The 21,401-nt window shown below is 47.2% G+C and overlaps 1 protein-coding gene across 1 annotated transcript in view; it reads right to left on the minus strand.

Moving 5' to 3' along the window:
- Positions 1–21,401, minus strand: part of Cog7 (component of oligomeric golgi complex 7) — a 51,130-nt gene that overhangs the window by 21,130 nt on the left and 8,599 nt on the right. Inside the window, exons 5-10 of the mRNA XM_042689827.1 lie at positions 18,961–19,043; positions 18,175–18,297; positions 7,998–8,196; positions 2,742–2,869; positions 1,213–1,367; positions 256–372 (exon numbers count right to left, since the gene is read on the minus strand). Coding sequence (XP_042545761.1) covers positions 256–372; positions 1,213–1,367; positions 2,742–2,869; positions 7,998–8,196; positions 18,175–18,297; positions 18,961–19,043 — 805 coding nt within the window. The remainder of the gene's footprint in view (positions 1–255; positions 373–1,212; positions 1,368–2,741; positions 2,870–7,997; positions 8,197–18,174; positions 18,298–18,960; positions 19,044–21,401) is intronic.

Here is a 21,401-nt window from a genome sequence, read left to right on the forward strand (position 1 = left end):
TTTATCTCCAATGAACCACCAGAAAACCAGAGTGGCGCTGTGGCTCAAGTGGTAAAGCACTCAGCTTGAGCTGAATTGCTCAAGGACCGCGACCAGGCCTGGAGTTCAAGCCCCACAACCAACAACAATAACAACAACAAAAATTGAAATAGGAAAGGATAATGAAAGAGAAACATGAATGCCTTCTAAGGCCACTTGCTTCCTGCACACACAATGCCAGCACAGTGGTGTTTGCTACAAGTCATGCTCCGTTACCTGATGGAATTCTGAAAAGCCGTCCAGTCTTCCTGGAACAGGGAGCTGGGAGGGATGTCATCCAGTTTGCACTTCTTCCGGATGGACTGGAGCGCATTGGTGAAATCTGACACATACCTAGGGGAAGGGAGGAAGGACAGATCTGGGCACACCCACAATCCCACAGCTGTGAACAGACTGCTAAAAGCCTTGAGAAGGTTTTTCAAGGCTCCCAACCCTTAGTAACATGAATGAAAAACATGTCCATGTGACAGACCATCTCAATCATATGGAAGGGCAACAGGAGAGGTATGGAATGCTAGGGCTGATGGTTCAACGGCCATAATGCTAGCCACTCAGGGGGCTGAGATCTGAGGGTTGCAGTTCAAAGCCAGCTCTGACAGGAAAGTCTGTGAGACTTTTATCTCCAATGAACCACCAGAAAACTGGAAGTGGAGCTGTGGTTCATGTGGTAGGGCACCATCCTTGAATGAAAAAAGTGAAGTACAGCACCTAGGCCCCAAATTCAAATCCCAGTACTGGCTCAAAAAAGCAAAACACAAAGGCAGAGTACTGAAAGCTGTTCTCTGCTGTAGAATCCAGACCCAAAGATCTGCTATCCTTCTCTTTGCAGAAAAAGCTTTCGAAAATATATTCCATGGTTTTCAGTTCTTTCTCACGTGGTGTACTAGCAGCCTTTGCATTGCGCTACAACTGCTTTTCACTTAGTAGTGTTTTTGAGCTCCACCTGCATCATTATGTGCAGAGTTCCTCTGTGAATATCTCATTTGCTGAGGAATGGCTGAGCCCTAGAGGAGAAACACTGGGTTGCTTCAAATCTATCTTTGTGATCCGTACTGCAGTGGACATCTGTAAGAACGTCCTGGGGCTCAGATGCAGGAATACAGAACATACGTTCAAATGGCTCAGCCGCTACCCTCCAGAAGGCCCAGCCCCAGCCCCGCACCCTGGCCTTACTTGGCAAAGAGGGATTTCAGGGCTGTCAGCAGGCCACAGGTTCCCAGGCCATTGGTGAACTGGGCACATCGGTCGACAGCTGCAGATGCCAGGCCGAAGAGCTTGTTCACGGAGTGGCTCAGCTCCTGCACACAGTCAATGACTTCCCCGTGCTCCTGCAGTGATGCCCACCAGTGGGAGCCGCATCAGACTCCAGTAGCCCAGGACAGGCAATATTAAGACAACGGAGGGGCTGGGGATGTGGCTTAGTGGCAGAGTGCTTGCCTGGCATGTGGAAAGCCCCAGGTTCAATTCCTCATTAACCCATAAATAGAAAGGGCTGGAAGTGGTGCTGTGGTTCAAGTGTTAGAGTGTTTTTGTTTTGGTGTGCTAGTCCTGGGGCTTGAACTCAGGGCCTGGGCGTTGTCCCTGGGATTCTTTTTTTTCTCAAGGCTAGTGTTTGACCACTTGAGACACAGCTCCATTTCTGGCTTTTTCTGAGTAGTTTATTGGAGAATAGTCTCATAAACCTTCCTACCCAGCCTAGCTTCAAACTGTGATCCTCAGATCTCAGCCTGTAGAGTAGCTAGGATTACAGGCTTGTGCCACTGCACCCAGCCACCCTTGAGTTTTTAATTCCTTCCCTCTTTCTTCTGTGCTACAGACCACACTTTGTCACCGAAGCTCTCAAGCTATGATTCAAATTCTCCCTATTAGGCACTCCAGAATGGACCAGGAAAATGCTTCCTTCCCAAGCAAGAATGTAACCGGAATGGAATAGACTTTCTAGGTTTGTCCCTAGAAAATAGGAAAAATGGCAAGAGGCAATGAAGCTTCACCAGCTCAGATCAAAGCTTATGCGGCCACTCCCCTCCTGCCACACAATCTTAAACGACTTGAGCCAAACAGACATCGTCTGAGACAGCAGATGGCCTGTCCCTCCTTCTCCTGGGGCCTGCACAGTGCCCCTGGCCCACAGCAGTGTCCTTGAACACTAAGCTCCTCCTTGTTTACTATTTCTAAATTTCATGTTCTCTATAAAGTAAAGGCCTCTTTAGGAAGAAACTGCTGAACCCATGGTAGGTAACAAATTCTCTTTTCTAGATCTCTAGTGGGGATGTGTGTGTGTGTGTGTGTGTGTGTGTGTGTGTGTGTGCGCGCGCGCGCTCATGAGCACGCACGTTCACACATGAGCATGAACGCATGCACCAGTACTGGGGCTTGAACTCAGGGCCAGAGCACTGTTCCTGACCTTTTTATGCTCAAGGTTAGTACTCTACCATTTGAACCACAGCTCCACTTTCAGCTTTTTGCTGGTTAATTGAAGAAAAGTCTCACGGACTTTTCTGCCCAGGCTGGCTTCAAGCCATAATCCTGAGATCTCAATAACAAGCGTGAGCCACCAGCACCAGGCTTTTAGTGGGGATTCTAAATGAGTATGTGGTCACTCCCATACTCTCATTTTACAGTTAGTCAGAAGCCCTCCCCGCCCTCCGGGGTACACTGAGGGCCTGGCACACAGAGCGCTCCCTGGTGGCCAGAGGCCTTACCAGTGGCACAGCGCTGATCTGGATGAGGAGGTTGCTCTCTTCTAGGCTGCCATACTTCAGCTGGTAGGGTTTGTAAGGCCCATACACCGCATCTACCAGCTCCACCACTTTCACCAGGTTGTACTCATCTGTAAGGGATCAGACATCAAGAACAAACAGCGAAGGCAACAGGCTAGAACTTGTCCTATTCTGTCTTTGGGGTGACTGTATTTACTTCATCTGCTTTTAACGCTCATGGAAGCTTCTTTAATCGTCTCTTCAAAAAGCATCTCCAGAAATCTGGCTTTGTAAAAGCACATTATTATAAAGACTCCAGCCTCACAGTCTCCTAACCTGTCCCTTCCCATGCAAACTCTTGTCAGGGACGCACGCAAAACTGCTACTGAATGCTGAGCACTGGCAACCCATGCCTATAGTCTTAGCGATTCAGGAGGCTGAGGTCTGAGGATTACGGTTTGAAGTCAGCCCAGACAAGAAAGTTTATCTCTAATTTATCAGCCAAAGCCAGAAGTGGGGCTGCTGCTCAAGTGGGAGAGTGCTAGCCTTGACTGAAAAAAGCTAAGGGACAGCACCCAGGCCCCGAATTGAAGCTCCAATACCTGTGTTAAAAAAAATTTTTAAGTCGGGCGCCAGTGGCTCACACCTGTAATCCTAGCTAGCTTGTCAGGAGGCTGAGATCTGAGGATCGAGGTTCAAAGCCAGCCCAGGCAGGAAACTCTGTGAGACTCTTATCTCCAATAAACTACCAGAAAAACCAGAAGTGGTGCTGTGGCTCAAGTGGTAGAACGCTTGCCTTGAGCTGAAGAGCTGAGGGATAGCGCTCAGGCCCAGAGTTCAAGCCCTACGACCAAAAAAAAAAAATCTTTTTTTAAAGACACCCTGGCTTCTGACAGGTTAATAAAAGGATCTGTCTGCCTGGGATAACTTTGAACTGAGATCTTCACATCTCAGGCTTCTGAGCAGCTAGGACTACAGGCATGAGCTACCAGCACCTGGCCCAGAGTCTACTTACAGTTGAGTGAATAAAATATTTCACTATCCAGAATGCAGCCATAGAAAATTACATGTGGCATGCACATATTCTCTTCTCCCCACCCCTCCCTCCCTCCCTTCTTCCCTCCCCCCCTCCCGCTCTCTCTCTCTCTCTCTCTCTCTCTCTCTCTCTCTCTCTCTCTCTCTCACACACACACACACACACACACACACACACACACAGAGCTGAAATACAGGAAACTCACTGAATGCTGAGAGAATGCCATCGAGGGGATTATTCTGCTAAAATATAGTATATGAACATGTAAAATGCCACGGTGAATCTCCCTGGTATGACATACACTAAAAGTATGAATGGCAGGAGAACAAAGCAGGCTCCGTTGGAGATGGGAGAGTATGATCCAGTACTTTAAATGCACATATGAAGAAAACAGAACAATCACACCTGCTGAAATGGCTTTAAGGGGGAGAGCACAGGGGAGAGCGGGAATGAGTTTGGTGAGTAGACTGTATGCATGTGTGGGAACGTCACAGTGAAACCCTATTGTAATGTATGCTAACACAAAATTCCTTAAAAAAAAAAAAAGAGGTAAAAAGAACAAGTGGTATTAAATTTGATTCAGAAGTAAACTAGTCATTTTTGTTTTTAAACCAAAACAAGATTTTGTTTGGGGTTTTTTGTGGAGATAGGGTTTTTCTGGCCTTAAAGTCACTATGTACTCTAGTTGGCCTTGAAATAAAAAACTCTCCTGCCTTAGCCTCCAGGGTGCTGGGATTACAGATTACAGCCATCATACATGGCTTCATCTAGGCTTTTTAAAATAATAATAATTTTGACAACAAATGCAACAGTGGTACTCACTAGACACCATGCTGAAAATGAATTACATAACTTTTTTGTTTTGGGGGGGGAGGGTCCGGTCATGGGGCCTGAAATCTGGGTCTGGGCGCTGTCCCTCAGCTCTTCAGCTCAAGGCTAGCGCTCTACCACTTGAGCCACAGCGCCACTTCTGGCTTTTTTTTTTTTTTTTATGTGGTGCTGAGGAATCGAACCCAGGGCCTCAGGCATGCAAGGCAAGCACTCTACCACTGAGCCACCTTCCCAGCCCTGAATTACATAACTGATAGGTGGGGATGGGTAGGAAAAACTAGGAGAGAGAGAGAGAAGGGATGACAGTGTCCAAAAAGAAATGTACTCTTTACCTGACTTATGGAACTATAACCCCTCTGAACATCACCTTTATAATAACAATAAAAATAATAATTCTGATACCAATAAGAATAGTAACAATGGCGGGAGGGCGGGGGGGAGGCTGGGAAGGGATGGGAAGGGGAAACAAAGGAGGAGGCTATAATGCTTGATAAGAAATGTACTCATTATCTTGCCCATGTAATTGTAACCCCTCTGTACAGTATTTTCACAATAAAAAATAAAATTAAAAAAAATAAATTAAAAAAAAGAATAGTAACAATGGATCATAACACATTGAACTTTTTTAAAACCATGAGTTTGTAGTGATAATAACGAGAAAACCAGATGTAGTAACGTGTACTTAAAATTCTAGCATTTGGAAGGCTGAAACAAGAGGATCTTCTATTTGAGGACAGTCTGGACTACATAGCAAGATTCTGTCTCAAAAATAAACTGAAAGGATGGAAAAGAAGAAATGAGAGAGTGAAGAAAAGAAAGTGTTCCCTCTACAAAATGCCACAGAATAAGAGTTCAGAAATCTGTTTCATAATCAACAATGTAAGGAGTTATCAATGGAGGCTAAAGTAAATGCCGCTTAGGGAATGAGACAGTCCTGTGAGCTCAGTGTCTGGCTCCATACTTAATAATGCCCCAAATCACACGCACCACATGGTTAATCTAGCCTGTCACTAACAGCTGGACGGCCTGTGCCTCCTGAAGCAATACAATCTATGCACTGGTGTCAGCGCAAGACTTTTGCCAAAAAAATGTCTGATCTAAATCTAGGAATGAGGAAGAGATGGACAACTGAAAACTTGGGGCCGTCCTATGGGAAAATGACCCTGTCTTCTTCACAAATGGCAATGAAATGCCTGCTAGAGATGAAAAGAGATGGACGAGACGGGCAGCCTAGCACGACCATCCACACATTGAATCTCAGCTGTAAGGGCATCTACAGAACCGGGAGAGTAAGAGCACTGACTGTATCACAGACAATATGGAATCAGTATTAAAGTTCTCGTTGTGATAATGGCAACAAAACATTCTACTAAAGACACAAAATCCCAGCACTGGTGGCTGAGTCAGAAGAATCATGAGTTCAGGGACAGCCTGAGGTACATAGTAAGAAATTTGACTCAAAAAACTCATATACAGCCGGGCGCTGGTGGCTCACGCCTGTAATCCTAGCTACTCAGGAGGCTGAGATCTGAGGATCGCGGTTCAAAGCCAGCCCGGGCAGGAAAGACCATGAGACTCCTATCTCCAATAAACCACCAGAAAACCGGAAGTGGTGCTGTAGCTCAAGTGGTAGAGTGCTCGCCTTGAGCTGAAGAGCTGAGAGACAGCGCTCAGGCCCAGAGTTCAAGCCCCACAACCGCCAAAAAAAAAAAACTCATATACAAACTCTATTGGGATGGTAGACTGATGATTTTTTTTTAATCCTTCCTTGTATTTTCAGATTTTTCTATAATAAATACATATTGTAACCAGGCACAGTAGCCCACACTTGTAATACGAAAATACTTGAGAAACTAAGATAAGGAAGACTATGATTCAAGGCCAGCCTGGGCAATACAGTTCATAAGACCCCATTCTCAGTCAATAAAATATCTGGGCATAGTGGGATGAACTTGTTATCCCAGATATGCAGATAGTAAGACAGAAGGATCATAGAGCAGCCAAAAAAGCAAAACCCTATTTAAAAAGTGACCAAAAAAAGGACTTAAAAAAAAAAAAAGTTGGCAAGTATGGCTCAGCAGTAGAGCACCAGCCTAGCAAGAGTGAGGGCCAGAGTTCAGACCCCAGTAGTATACAATAAATAAATACATATATACTTGCTGCTTTCTGATCATAAAGTCAATCTATATTTGTGTGTGTCTATGTGTGTGCACGTGCACACACACACACACACACGTGCGCACAACAGGCCTGGGGCTTGAACTCAAGAGCCTGGATGTCCCTGAACTTTTTTTTCCCCTCAAGCCTCGTGCTCTACCATTTGAAGAAGCAGAAGGGTCCCCTGTCCCACTCTGCTTTGGCAGGACTCAGGGCTCAACATTCCGGAGCCACTTGCACCCGGGCAGCTCCTAACATCCACTGTGCCTCTCCCAGTACTGGGGCCTGGCCAGGGAGTGTGCCAAAAATACCTGTGAATCACCAGGAACCCGAACAATAAATACACTCCCTGGGAATGTCCAGGTAATTAAACACAAGGTAATTAAGGAGAGTAACTATTAAATAAACGGAGTCAGTGACACACGGCAGCCACATGGCAGAACGGGGACCTTCCTGAAGCCATTTCCTGATTTGCCAACAGCATACGTCAGGAGGGCAACACTGACACTTGATGAGGCTTCCACATGGATGTGAACAGCTGGCAAGAGGCACAGACCAGATGTGCTGACCCAGAAGGGAAGGACAAGTGTTTTGCTCCTAGTTGGCCTTGGAGAACCTCCATTCCCTCCAGCCTAGCCATCCTAGCCCGGCTCCCCTGTCCTGCAAGCCTGCACGAGTCCTTCCAAAAACTGCCCTGTATACCCAGTACCTGGGAAGCACGGGGCCTGAGACAATACACTAAACACCATTTCCCCCAGGGTAATGTTCCCATGGAAAAGCCTTATGTATGTATGGGAAGATCATCACTACACTGACCCCCTTCTTCTTCATCGCGTGTGTGTGTGTGTGTGTGTGTGTGTGTGTGTGTGTGTGTGCGCGCGCTGGTATTAGAGGTTGAACTCAAGGCCTGGGAACAGTCCCTGAAAGTGCTCTATCACTTGAACTCCAGGGCTAGGCACCGTCCCTGAGGGTGCTCTACCACTTGAGCCACAGCTCTAGTTCCAGCTTTTCGCTGATGCATTAGAGGTAAGACTCTCGTATACTTTCCTGCCTGGTCTGGCTTCAAACTGTGATCCTCCTATTCAGCCTTCTGAGGTAGCTAGGTTTACAGACATGAGCCACCAGCGCTCATGGACACCACCTCAGAATATTGTGCCCAGGCCCCAGAAGCCTCCACATGAGTGAGCGGGGTGAAGACAAGCCAGAGAGGAGGGGAGACATGACTCCTCACTCACGTGGGTGGGGAAGAAGAGCCATCTCCAGTGCCTTGGCGAAGTGGGCGGTAGTATCATAGAACTCCAGCAGCTTGCTGAGCTCCAGCTCGGGCCCCGCCCGCTCCACCCCGGCGCTGAGGCACCCGGGCAAGGAGGGCACCAGGGCCCCCAGGGTCTGAATCAGCAGCACCGTCACCACCTCGTGGGGATTTTTGAAAACCTGCAGAGGGAGAAATGGATGAGATTGGGTAGCATCCAAGTACACGTGCCTCCAAGAAACGAATGGCCCTGATCAGCCAGGCTGGAGCTGCAAGCTTAAGAGGGCTCAGGAAGGAAGGGGGCACACTGGCAACATCACAGCTGCCACTGGCCCGAATGCTGTTTGCAGATTTATGGACTATTCTCCTGTAGCATTCAACTGACTAAAGAGAACTTGAGAAGGGGAGGATGGAGATGCTACGTGGCCAGGTAAAAAGTGAGGAATGGAGATGGAATGAAAGGAGTGAGACACTGAAGGAGAGCTGGAAGCATCTGTCCACAAAACCACAGTCGGCCCTGCACCACTGCTACCCAACACGAGCCTTCTGTCTAGATGGACTCTCACAGTGTCAGCAGGAAAGGAGTATCTAGAGTCTTCCATTCTGAACTCACTGACAGCCTCTCTCCCCATTCCATGTACGCTAGCTCTGTTGGACTTACTCAAATCATGTCAGCCCATTCAGAGGGGCCTCATACACACCCCAGGTTGAGTAAGTTACTGTAATGACGTATCTCAAACACATATGAACAATAAAATAAAAATATAGAACTGCTTTAGGCAAATCTAAGGCCAAAAAAGGTATAAATCTGCCACCAATAAAATTCAGTTTGGAGCCAGGTGCTGGTGGCTCACACATGTAATCGTAGCTACTCAGGAGGCTGAGATCATGGTTCAAAGCCAGCCGAGGAGGGAAGTCTATGAATCTCCTATCTCCAAATAGCCACCAGAAAACAGGAAGTGGTGCTGCGGCCCAAAATGGTAGAGCACTAGCCTTGCACAAAAGAGCCCTGACCCTGAGTTCAAGACCCAAGACTGGCACCAAAATTAAAAAAAAACAAAACTAATTTTTATTAGAAAATATCTTGAGATAATTGAAAATGAGAACATAGTGTAAGAACATTTTCTGAGTACAGCAAAAGTAGAGGAACTGACAGCTTAAACATAGACAATATAAAAGAAGACAGAACTGGGTACCTAGGCTTCCATTTGTAATCCCAGCTATTCAGGAGGCTGAGATCTGAGGATTGTGGTTCAAAGCCAGCCCAGACAGATCCAGAGTATGTGAGATTCTTATTTCCAGTTAACCACCAAAAAGCCAGAAATGGGGTATAGCTGAAGTGGTAGAGTGCTAGCTTTGAACAACAACAACAAAAAAAAAACCTAAAAAAAAAAAAATCAAAGCTAAGCAAGAGGGTGAGGCCCTGAGTTTAAGCCCCTGCACCAGCACTAAAAGAAAAAGAAAAGATAGATCTCAAGTTAATGACCTAGTTGTATACATTAAAGACCTAGAAAGCAAGCTAAGCTCTTTAACTTTAGAAATGACCACTTCTCATTCTAGCCAAAGCAAGAACAAGTGTGTTTAAATAACCACCAGAAAACAGGAAGTGGTGCTGTGGCCCAAAGTGGTACAGCACCTTGCGCAAAAGAGCTCAGGGACAGTGCCCAGGCCCTGTGTTCAAGCTCCTACATCAGCAAAAAAAAAAAAAGAGGAAAAAAAGAAAAAGAAAGAAATGTCACTGGCAGCCCTACCTCCTCTGCTGCGCAAAGCCTCTCCCAGAGAAATGTTTCCAATGGGCTGGGAAGGTGGCTCAGTGGTAGAGCGCTTGCCTTGCATGCATGAGGCCCTGGGTTCGATTCCCCAGCACCACATAAGCAAAAAGAAAAAAAGCCGGAAGTGGCGCTGTGGCTCAAGTGGTAGAGCGCTAGCCTTGAGCTGAAGAGCTGAGGGACAGTGCCCAGGCCCAGAGTTCAGGCCCTATGACTGGACCCAAAAAAAGAAAAAGAAAAGAAAAAGAAATGTTTCCAATGTTCGGCAGTGGAATGACGCTGAGCACTAGAAGTTACACAACACCTCTTTTTCTTGAGAAGGCTGAGAGTCAGGGGAACTAATCTCCAATTGTGGCCCTGGGCTTCTGGGGAGACAGTGAGGGGGGCTCAACAGAAGTAGGTATGTGATCCACTCATTAGACTCCGAGTCACATACTGTACACTATCGTCTTCCTGCTGTTCTTGGCAGAAAAGCCTAAACATGATTAATAAAGAGAGCTGCTCCATTTCCAGGAGCCAGTGGCTCATGCCTACAATCCTAGCTACTCAGGAAACTGAGATCTGAGTTTTGGGTTTTTGTTGTTTTGTTTCATTTTGTTATGTCGGTCATGGGACTTGAACTCTGGGCTTGGGCGCTGTCCCTCAGCTCTTCAGCTCTACCACTTGAGCCACAGCACCACTTCTCGTTTTATAGTGATTTATTGGCGATAAGAGTCTCACGGAGTTTCCTGCCCAGGCTGGCTTTGAACCATGATCCTCAGATCTCAGCCTCCTAAGTAGCTAGAATTATAGGCATAAGCCACCGGCGCCCAGCTGAGGCAGAGATCTGAGGATCAAGGTTCAAAGCCAGCCTGGGCAGGAAACTTCGTGAGACTCTTATCTCCAATAAACCAGCAGAGGGCTGGGAAGGTGGCTCAGTGGTAGAGTACTTGCTTTGCATGCATGAGGCCCTGGGTCCAATTCCTCAGTACCACATAAGCAGAAAAAAAGCCAGAAGTGGTGCTGTGGCTCAAGTGGTAGAGCACTAGCCTTGAGCTGAAGAGCTGAGGGACAGCGCCCAATCCCAGAGTTCAGGCCCCACAACCGGAAAAAATAAAAATAAACCAGCAGAAAAGTGGAAGTGGTGCTGTGGCTCAAGCAGTAGAGAGCTCGCCTTGAGCTGAAGAGCTGAGGCTCAGAGTTCAAGCCCCACAACCTACAAAAAAGAAAGAGAGAGATGCCCTTTGCTTTGTTGAAAATGAACTACACAACTTGTGGGTGGAGGCAGGAGGAATCAACTGGGAAAGAGCAAAGGAAGGGGTGACGATATGCAAAGAGCAATGTATTCATTACCTGACATGAAATAGTCAGGTATATCAGTACATCTGTACATCACCTTTATAACAATAAAATTTTTTAAAAAAAGAGCTATCCCTTCATCATAATAAATATCAGAGTCAGGCATGGCGCTGCACATTTATAATCCCAGCACTCAGGAAACTGAGGCAGGGGGACTATAAGTTTAAGTCTAGTCTGGACTACACAGAGAGACTCTCAAAAATAAATAAATAAAACATGCAGGCAACCAGTGGGTACTTGGGAAACTGAGAACAGAAGGATTGAAGTTAAGAGTCCAACCTGGGCAGAAAAACCTATAAGACTCCATCTCCACAAAGGGAAGCTGAATGCAGTGGCACATACTTGTAATCCCCGTGACAATGGGAGGCCTAAATCAGGTGGATCACTGTTTAGACTAGCCTGAGCAGGAATTGAGAACCTAGCCCCAAAACAACCAGGGAAAGAAAAAGTATACCTCTATGGTATGGGGCTTGTCTACCAAGCACAAGGCCCTGAGTTCAGACCCCAATGCCAACAAAACAAAAAAATTAAAAATTAAAACAGAAGTAAGTAAAATAGAGAAAAGAAAAATGACTGAAGAAAAGCCAGAGTACCTGTTATTAGTCCCTTAGAAAGATCAATAAAACTGGTGATCTTTACCAAGACTAAGAGGAAAAAGAACTCAAATTACTAAAAGTAGTTATGAAACCAGAGACATGGCTACCACCTATATAGAAATGAAACAGGGCTATAAAGGAATCTTATTAACTGTCTGCCAACACATTGAAAGAAATGAATACATTACTCAAAACAACCTACCAGAACTGACTCAGAAAGAAACAGAAACATGAAAAGACTTACAACTAGTAAGAAGACTGAGTCTACAATCACCACTCTCCAACAAACAACAATGGGTTCTATAAGAGTTAAACAGTAAGAATTAGGGCTGGGAGTATACCTCAGTGGCCAAGTGCCTGTCTAGCAAGTTGCAAGGCTCTGGGTTCAATCCCGAGAACCATAACAAAACCAGAAAAGCTAAGAAAGTTACTTGCATTTAAAAAAGAAAAAAGGCCAGGTACCAGTGGCTCACACCTATAATCCTTCTGAGTACAGAAGGCTGAGATCTGAGGATCGCAGTTCAAAGCCAGCCCAGGTAGGAAAGTCCTGGGACGCTTATTTCCAATGAGGCACCAGAAAACTGGAAGTGGTGTTGTGGCTCAAGTGGCAGAGCATTTCCCTTGAGCTGAAGACCAGAGGAACAGCACCAAGGCCCAGGGTTCAAGCCCCACAACCAAAAGCAAAACAAACAAACAAAAACAAAAGACTCTGAAAGAATAGACATCCATACACATCGATACCCCTTACAAATGCTCATTTGTGTGGGAGTTGGGCACCACTGGCTCACATCTGTAATCCTAGGAGGCTGAGATCAACATTTTGGTACAGTGCTTTGGGCTTTTCATTTGCATTTCCCTGATGACTAAGCACTAAGCACCCACTCTTGTGCTCACTGTCCCTTGCAACACCTTCTTTTGTGAAGCACCTACTCAAGTCTTTTGTCCGTTTAAAAAAACCCTGGGAGCTGGTGGCAGTATCACACCTGTAATCTTAGTCAGGAAGCCTGAGAATCATGGTTCAAAGCCAGCCTAAGCAGAAAAGCGGGTAAGACTCCATCTCCAATTAAGCAGGTGGAAAACAAAAAAAGCTAGAGTGGAGGTGTGGCTCAAGGGATACAGCACCAACCACAAACAAGAAAGCAGAACAGGGCAGGGAAGGTGGCTCAGTGGTAGAGCGCTTGCCTTGCATGCGTGAGGCCCTGGGTTCAATTCCTCAACACCACATAAGCAAAAGGAAAAAAGCCAGAAGTGGTGCTGTGGCTCAAGTGGTAGAGCGCCAGCCTGAAGAGCTGAGTTCAGGCCCCACGGCCAGACCCCCCCCCAAAAAAAAAAAAAGAAAGCAGAGCAAAAAGCACAAGAACAAGTTCAAGCCCCATTATCAGTACACACACACACACACACACACACACACACACACACACACACACACACACACACACACACACACACACACACACACACACACACACACACACACACACACACACACACACACACACACACACACCCCATGAGTTATTTCCTTCTTATTATGCAGCTGGAGGAACTCTTTATCTACTCCAAATGAAGTCCTTTATCTGATGTTTTTAGGATACTGCCTCCCAGCCTGTGGTTTAAGCAGAGGTTCAGTATTGATGAGTTGGGGTTGTTTTATTTTGTTTTGTTTTGGGGGGAGCAAGTCCTGGGGCTTAAACTCAGGGCCTGGGCACTGTCCTTGAGTTTCTTTTGCTCAAGGCTAGCACTGTACCACTTGAGCCATAGCACCACTTCCAGCTCTTTCTGTGTATATGGTACTGAGCAATCGAACCCAGGGCTTCATACATGCTAGGGAAGCACTCTACCACTAAGCCACATTCCCAGCCCCGGTGAGTCTTTCTTTATGTTTTTTCTTTAACATGTACACTTTTGTTGGTCTTTGGCAAAAAGCTAGAGAATCCCTGCCATCATACCTATAAGGAAAGGGGAACTGTGAGCACAAGGGAGCCAGTGTGGGTCCCTTAAACAGTTTAGGGTTACACATTGCAGGTCTAGGAAAGAATTTATATACAGGATAGTCAACCAGAACTCTGTGGAATGTAGCCATTTCCTCTAGCTCCCTCCCACCTTTCCCAAATCTTTTACACAGGACATAAGAACACAGTGGGTCTTAACCTTCCAGGACCAAGACTACCAACAGGGATAACCTAGTTAACTAGAGCCAACCTAACTGCAGAACTAAATATAAACAAATAAATAAGTCCAGCTGTAAGGCAGAGGACCCGGGGATCCCAGTTTGAGGCCAGCTAGGGCAAGAAAAATGAAGCCCTATTCAAAACATTACCAAAGGGGCTGGGAATGTGGCTTAATGGTAGAGTGCTTGTCTAGCATGTGTGAGGCTGTAGGTTCAATTCCTCAGTACCACATAAACAGAAAAGGCCAGAAGTAGTGCTGTGGCTCAAGTGGTAGAGTGCTAGCCTTGAGCAAAAGAAGCTCAGAGACAGCGTCCAGGCCTTGAATTCAAGCCCCAGAATTGGCCAAAAAAAAAAAAAAATTCCAAAGCAAAGGTGCTAGGTGCTGCCAGTGTGGCTCAAGTGGTACAACCTGGTAAGGAGGAAGCCCTAAAAGACCAAACCCTAAAAGACCAAAAAAACCAAAAACATGCAGCAGATAAAAAGCGCCTACAACTATGTAACAAAATAAAAAAGAACCAAGTTTGTTTTTTTAAAAGTGAGCAACAGACTTGAGTAAGCACTTCACAAAGGAAGGTAGTACAGGGGCCAGGCAGCACATGAGTGGGTACTCAGTGCTTAGTCATCCGGGAAATGCAAATAAAAAGCCCAAGGAGATGCTACCACACACCCACCAGAACAGCTAAAAGGAAAAGGAACGACACAGCTTTTATTCACAAACAGAACTCTCACACCCCAGTACAGAAGGGGAAAATGTCCAACCACCTGGGAAAAAAAAAGCCTGGTTGCTTCTTCTAAATCGCAACATACACCTGCCTTAAGGCCCCATAATTCAGAGGTATTTACCCAAGAGACAGGAAAACATGTGCCTACAAGAGGCCTCAGGGAACAATGCTGAGGCAACTTTCCTCATAATAGACCTCCCTGGAATTAGACCAAGTGCCCATCAAAAGAGAATGGGTACACAAGCAACTGTGTATTCATACCACGTCCAAGAATCCAGCAACACACAGGAACAATGTCATAGTCATACTATCCCATGAATACACCCCAAACCCTGCTGAATGACAGGCCACAAGGTGTGTATGAGTCCACCCCATGAAATTCTACAGCAGAATGGACTGACTCATGTGGAAAGCAATCAGAGCATCGGGAAGGAGGAGAAGGAACTTCCCAGGGTTAGGAATGTCCTATGTTTCCAAAGGGGATTAGCGGCCAGGTACCAGTGGCTCATATCTATAATCCCAGGAAATACAAATAATATAATACTATAATAACTGAGTCTGTAATACTCAGGAAGCTGAGATCTGAGGATAATGGCTCAAAGTCAACCAGGGCAGGAAAATCTGATACTTGCTCAAGTTGTAGAGCACCAGTCTTGAGCAAAAAGCTATAAGACAGCCAGGCGCCGGTGGCTCACGCCTGTAATCCTAGCTACTCAGGAGGCTGAAATCTGAGGATCACATTTCAAGCCAGCTGGGGCAGAAAAGTCCTTGAGACTCTTATCTCCAATAAACCACTAGAAAACCAGAAGTGGCGCTGTGGCTCAAGCTGTGGCTCAAGCGGTAGAGCACTCGCCTTGAGCTGAAGAGCCTAAGGACAGCGCCTAAGCCCAGAGTTCAAGCCCCAAGACAAACAACAATAACAACAAAAAAAAGGACAGTGCCTAGGATCCGAGTTCAACCCCCAGGACCAGCGCATGCACGTGCATGCACGCACGCACACACGCGTGCATATACACACACACAGTAGGAGGGCGTTAGCTTATGCAAGTATTTGCATTTTTCCAATTACTCAAATTGCATATTTAAGATCACTACATTTATAACTCTACCTTTAAAAATCTTATTAAAAAATGACAAATGTTGAACTCTAGTTAATAAAGCGTGTATGATCTACAAGGAATGATGCTTGTGACTTACTCTGAAATGAATCAAGAAGTAAGAAGGCTCAATGAGCAGATGGAGATGTGGATAGGGGCAGATTGGTGATAAAGCACACATGCCCGAAGCTCACTATGCAACAAGGAAATGGCAACATGTGGCTATTCATTGTATAACTCCTTCCACATTTATGTGTACAGAACTGTTCAAATTAAGATACTTGGGGCTGGGAAGGTGGCTCAGTGGTAGAGTGCTTGCCTTGAATGCATAAGGCCCTGGGTTCAATTCCTCAATATCACATAGAAAAAGCCAGAAGTGGGGCTGAGGCTCAAGCGGTAAAGCACTAGCCTTGAGCTGAAGAGCTGAGGGACAGTGCTAAAGGCCAGAGTTCAAGCCCCATGACCGACCAAAAAAAAAAACAAAGATACTTGAAGAGGGCGAGGAGTATGGCTCAGTGATACAGTGTCTGCTTAGTGTGCTTAGGGCTGGGTTTGTATGCACATGTGTGTGCGTGTTCATTTAAAATACTGGCAGTAGCCCGGCATAGGTGGTTCCTATCTGTCATCCTAGCTACTCAGAAAGCTGAGATCTGAGGATCACAGTTCAAAGCCAGCCCAGGCAGGAAAATCCTTGAGACTCTTATCTCCCATGAACTACCAAAAAGCCAAAAGTGGAGTTGTGGCTCAAGTGGTAGAGCAAGCCTTGGCCACAAAAGCTCAGGGACAGCGCCCAGGCCTCAAGTTCAAGCTCCAAGACTGACACAAAAAATAATAAACAAAGAAACAAATAAATAAAGCAAGCTAAGGGAAAACACTCAGGCTCTTCACTGGCATTAAATAAATAAACCTGGCAGTTTGAAAACAAACAAACAAACCTGAAGCAAACCACTGCCCTCAGTGACTCTGGCCTTACTCTGCGCTCTTCTGAGCTTTGGGAGATGAAAGTATGCCTGTCATGCCTACATCCTGTAAAGAGCAAGTGCTGAGCTATGCAATGAGCATCAACTCCTGCCTTAGAAAACAGAGGCAGGGGCTAAGGTGGCTAAGTGGTAGAGCGCTTGCCTTGCATGCATGAGGCCCTGGGTTCGATTCCTCAGCACCACATAAAAGCAAAAAGAAAAAAGCCGGAAGTGGCACTGTGGCTCAAGTGGTAGAGCGCTAGCCTTGAGCTGAAGAGCTGAGGGACAGCGCCCAGGCCCAGAGTTCAGGCCCCACGACCAGACCCAAAAATAAATAAATAAATAAATAAAAGAAAACAGAGGCAGAAGATTCCCAGGGTAGGCATAAACTGTTTTACCCTGGCTGTAGAACTTTTTTTTCGGTCATGGGGCTTGAACTCTGGGCCTGGGTGCTGTCCCTCAGCTCCTCAGCTCAAGGTGAGCGCTCTACCACTTAAGCCACAGCCCACTTCTGGTATTCTGGTGGTTAATTGGAGACAAAGAGTCTCACAGACTTTCCTGCCCAGGCTGGCTTTGAACCTCGATCCTCAGATCTCAACCTCCTGAGTAGCTAGGATTACAGGCTAAGCCACCAGTATCTGGTTGCTACAGAACTTCGAAAGGACCAGTGAGCATGCACTGGATAGGCTTCCTGAAAACTGCTAATTAATAAACATGGCAACCACCCCAGGAAGCTAAAACCTAAGTGAGAATAAGGAAGGTCAGTTCAAGGATAAACAGACAGAGATGGAGAAGAGTGCTTTCACCAATGTGACATGGCCTAGGCAGGAATTCCTCCCAGGTGCAGTCCAGTTCACTCCAGCCGGCAACTGACAACCTTCTGCAGAGCGAGTCACTGCTGATGGTAGATGATCTAACAACCACATCACCACCACCAGCTCCAGAGTCATCACTCCCCAGCAAGATAGCTTTCCCTGTGCACAAGAGGATGGGCGTGGCCCGGCACTGGGACAAGGACGTGGGTCACTTCCAACGTCTGCAAATGGCTGCAGACATTGTTAGATGGAAAGTTTCCACTGAAGACTGTCTCCCTCCACCCTGGTCACATTTAACACTTCTCCAACTCACGGGGGGAAAGAGAGAGAACAAGGCAGGTGAAGTGCAGGCTGGGTAAACCTGACCTGAAGTCAAGCTTTAAAAAAAAAAAAAAAGCCACCCTCATTCACTGCCACCTGACTGGGGCCATGCTTGGAGATGTGAAGATAGCCACTCAGGAATTCCAGAGCCCTCACTGAGCGACCGCCACCCTGTCACATTAGACCCTGGGAAAGACTCCGATAAGCATGATAACGACTTTTCGTGGTGGCCGAAAGGGTTCACTGAGTTCTAAGCCTATCCTTTAACCCGTGGGTGACGGGCAGCGATGGAGCGATTTCTGCAGGGGGTGTTGCACAGTTACCAGTGGCTGGTCCCTCGTGGGCGACCCTGGAGCCCCGCTGAGCCATTACCTGTGAGGCCCACTGGATCTGCGTGTGCCAGGCACCAAGCAGGGCGTCGTACAGGCCGGTGAGCTGCCGGTCCAGCGGAAGGTCGCTCTGACACAGTTCCTGCCAGGTTGCGAGAAGGGGTGCCTGCAGAGGAAAGGGCTACCTGCTGACGCTGCCCTGCGCCCACCAAGGCACCAGGGCCCCCCCCTAAGCCCAGCACCCACAGCGCTCCGCTCCCTGAAGACAAAAGAGAGAACAAATAAGCAGGGCATTTACAGGACCTGCTTTCCCTCACCCACAGCTGGACCGTTCCCTCCATCTGACCCTGTGTCCTTTGCACCCGGCACACTGTCCTCACCTAACTGACCTCAGCGCAGGGCGGGGCGTGTCCTGAACCTTCATGTCTTTCTCTCGTGTCCTCACCTCCCAGCTTAGAAGACACCTGAGCACTGGGCTGGCTGGCATTCAGGCTGGCCCAGGAAGCTGCCAGGGTTTTTTTGGACACCTAACCTGGACACTGTTAGAGAGCGTAACATTCTTTCAAGTGGCTGAGGGCACAATAAGGCTTAAGGCACGAGTCTCTCTTGAGAGACAAAGAGGAAAGGTTGAAGCAACTCTTAAATGTTGTACATGAATCCAGCTGTAAATGTAAAAAGATGAAAAGCAGTAACTTTTTTCCAGCGGGCGTTTAACTACCACCGCAGGCTGGGCCAAGAGCACCCCCTGCTGGCCAAGTGGAAGAACACAGCCAGGGGACAGGAGGCCACCTTCCCCTCCTTGAGGCCACAGCCAGGGCCTCTTTCCCACCTTGTGGCACTTGTAGTAGTAGGCCAGGAGCTGAGGCATCCGGTCAATTTCACTGAAGATCTTCACGAATGCTTTGGACTGATCTAAAGGACACAACGTGGGGATAGAGTTAGCAGGCTTTCTGACAAAGCCAAGAGAAAGAATTCACAAGAACAAGTGTGAGTTAAGAGCATCTAGGACTCCCTCCTTCCCACCCAGTGAACTAACTCAGGCCTGGGGGATCACAAGTATGAGGAACAAGCGAAGGACCAGACACGTGACTCTCGATCAGACCCTGCATGCCACGGCTTGTTATGTAATGTCTCCACCACTCACGGCTAGGATGCCACACTGGCAAAGGGATGGGCACACATGCATGGTAACAGGAATTGCACTGGAGTTGAGGACTGAGCCTAGAATGGATATTTTTGGTTGAGTTTTTCTTTTTCTTTTCTTTTTTTTTTGTCAGTTGTGGGGCCTGAACTCTGGGCCTGGGTGCTGTCCCTCAGTTCTTCAGCTCAAGGCTAGCATGCTACCACTTGAGCCATAGCACCACTTCTGGCTTTTTCTGCTTATGTGGTGCTGAGAAATCAAACCCAGGGCCTCATGCATGCAAGGCAAGCACTCTACCATTGAGCCCGTTTTGAGTTTCTCAATTATATACTTTTTCTTTATCGGTACTGGGGATTGAACCCAAGATGTTGCACTTGCTAGGCAAGCGCTTTCCACTGAGCTACATCCCAGTCCCTGGGATGTAAATTTTAAGGAGGCTTTTCCCTTCAGGGATGTGTCAGGCACCATCAGGCCTGGCCTTGGTCCTCATCAGGAGACTGAGCCAAGAGGAATGAGAGTTCCGGGTTAGCCTGGTATATACAGACCCTCTCAAAACAAAACAAAAACAGCATGTATAGCTCACACCTATAGTCCTAGCTACTTAGAACCCAAGTTAAGGAGGCCTGTGGCTGAGGCCAGCCTATACATACCTATAAGGCCCTTCTCAGCCCAACAGCTGAGCTTTGTGGCACATGCCTACAATTCCAGCCACAAGGGAGGCTGAGATTAGAACTGTGGTTCCAGGCCAGCCTGGGTGGGTAGCCAAGTCCATAAGACTCCATTTCAATAGAAGAAATTCAGCATGGTGGTCTATGTCTGGGACAGGAAAAGTAAAAATGGGAGGTTCAAGGCCCAGGCACATTCCTGGGAAGAAAGCAAGACCTTATCTAAAAAATAATCAGGAGGCTGAGATCTGAGGACTGCAGTTCAAAGTCAGGCCAGGCAGGAAAGTCTATGAGACTCTTATCTTCAATTAACCACCAAAAAGCTACAAGTGGAGCTGTGGTTCCAGCAGCAGAGGGCTAGCCTCAGGCACAAAAGCTGAGGGACAGTGCCCAGGCCCTGAGTTCAAGGCCCAGAACTAGCACCACCACCACCAAAAAAAGACTGACAAAGACAGGAAAGTAGAGACAGGATGAGGGGGTGGATTAGAAGCATCTGCCATTTTCACTCCATGAATATGAAGAATCTTCTGTCAGAGAAAAGACACGATTCTGAAAAAAGAAAGGAAACAACCAGAAACCATGAAGAAAGGTGATGGGGAGGCAGAGAACCAAAAGAAACTATCCCAGCAGGAGAAAAAGCAACAAGGAGGTCCGAGCCCCACTCTGCTTCCCCTGAGGAGAAACAAGAATGGAACATGAGGTAAAACAGATGGCCCTGCGGTGGGCCCACCAACGCTACCCATGGAAAGCCCACTCACTCCACCAGCCTTAGCTCCAATACAGGAGTCAGGGGAGGCCAGGGCTGGCAGGGAAAGGCATCCTGTGGGCCCCTGATCACAGGGAGCACCCGTGAGTCACCATACTGAGAGTCTGCTGCCAGACTCCGGTACTCTAGGGTCTGGGGAGGGAGCTGGTTGAAGAGAAGAGAGAAGACCCCATAGGGCACCACTGTGGGAAGCTACACTGTCAGTTTAGACAGCAGAGGCCTAGCAAGCCTGGCTGTACTTGGAGTCCCTGCTAGTCACACAACAGTGGTACAGTCCCACAGCTGTTGTTTTTACCTATGGAGGACCACAAGGGCAACTCCTAACACCCACAGAAGCCACCATTAGAGACAGCTGCTCAGATACCTGGCAGGGAAGGACCCTTTTCAGGTTACACAGAGGTGCCATTAAAGGTAACTGGGACTCTGAAGATCTGAATATGGCTCCACCCTTTCAAGGCTCCACCCTGTCCTGGCTCCACCCTCTCTCATGGCTCCACCCTCTCTCATGGCTCCACCCTCTTCCATGGCTAGATTAACTAGATTTCTTTCCAACTTACCTCACCGCACTTTCTCATTAACCTCTCCTTTTAAACTTGTTCCCACCTCTTCCTTCCTTCTATAACCAAATACCTAGTACTCATTAAATAGTACTATAACCTTCCTGTTACCTCTCCTGCAAAGGTCTTCCCAAGTCATGA

Source organism: Dipodomys spectabilis, unplaced genomic scaffold (genome assembly GCF_019054845.1).
Source record: "Dipodomys spectabilis isolate Male_0828 unplaced genomic scaffold, ASM1905484v1 ptg000127l, whole genome shotgun sequence".
NCBI classification, from domain to species: domain Eukaryota; kingdom Metazoa; phylum Chordata; class Mammalia; order Rodentia; family Heteromyidae; genus Dipodomys; species Dipodomys spectabilis.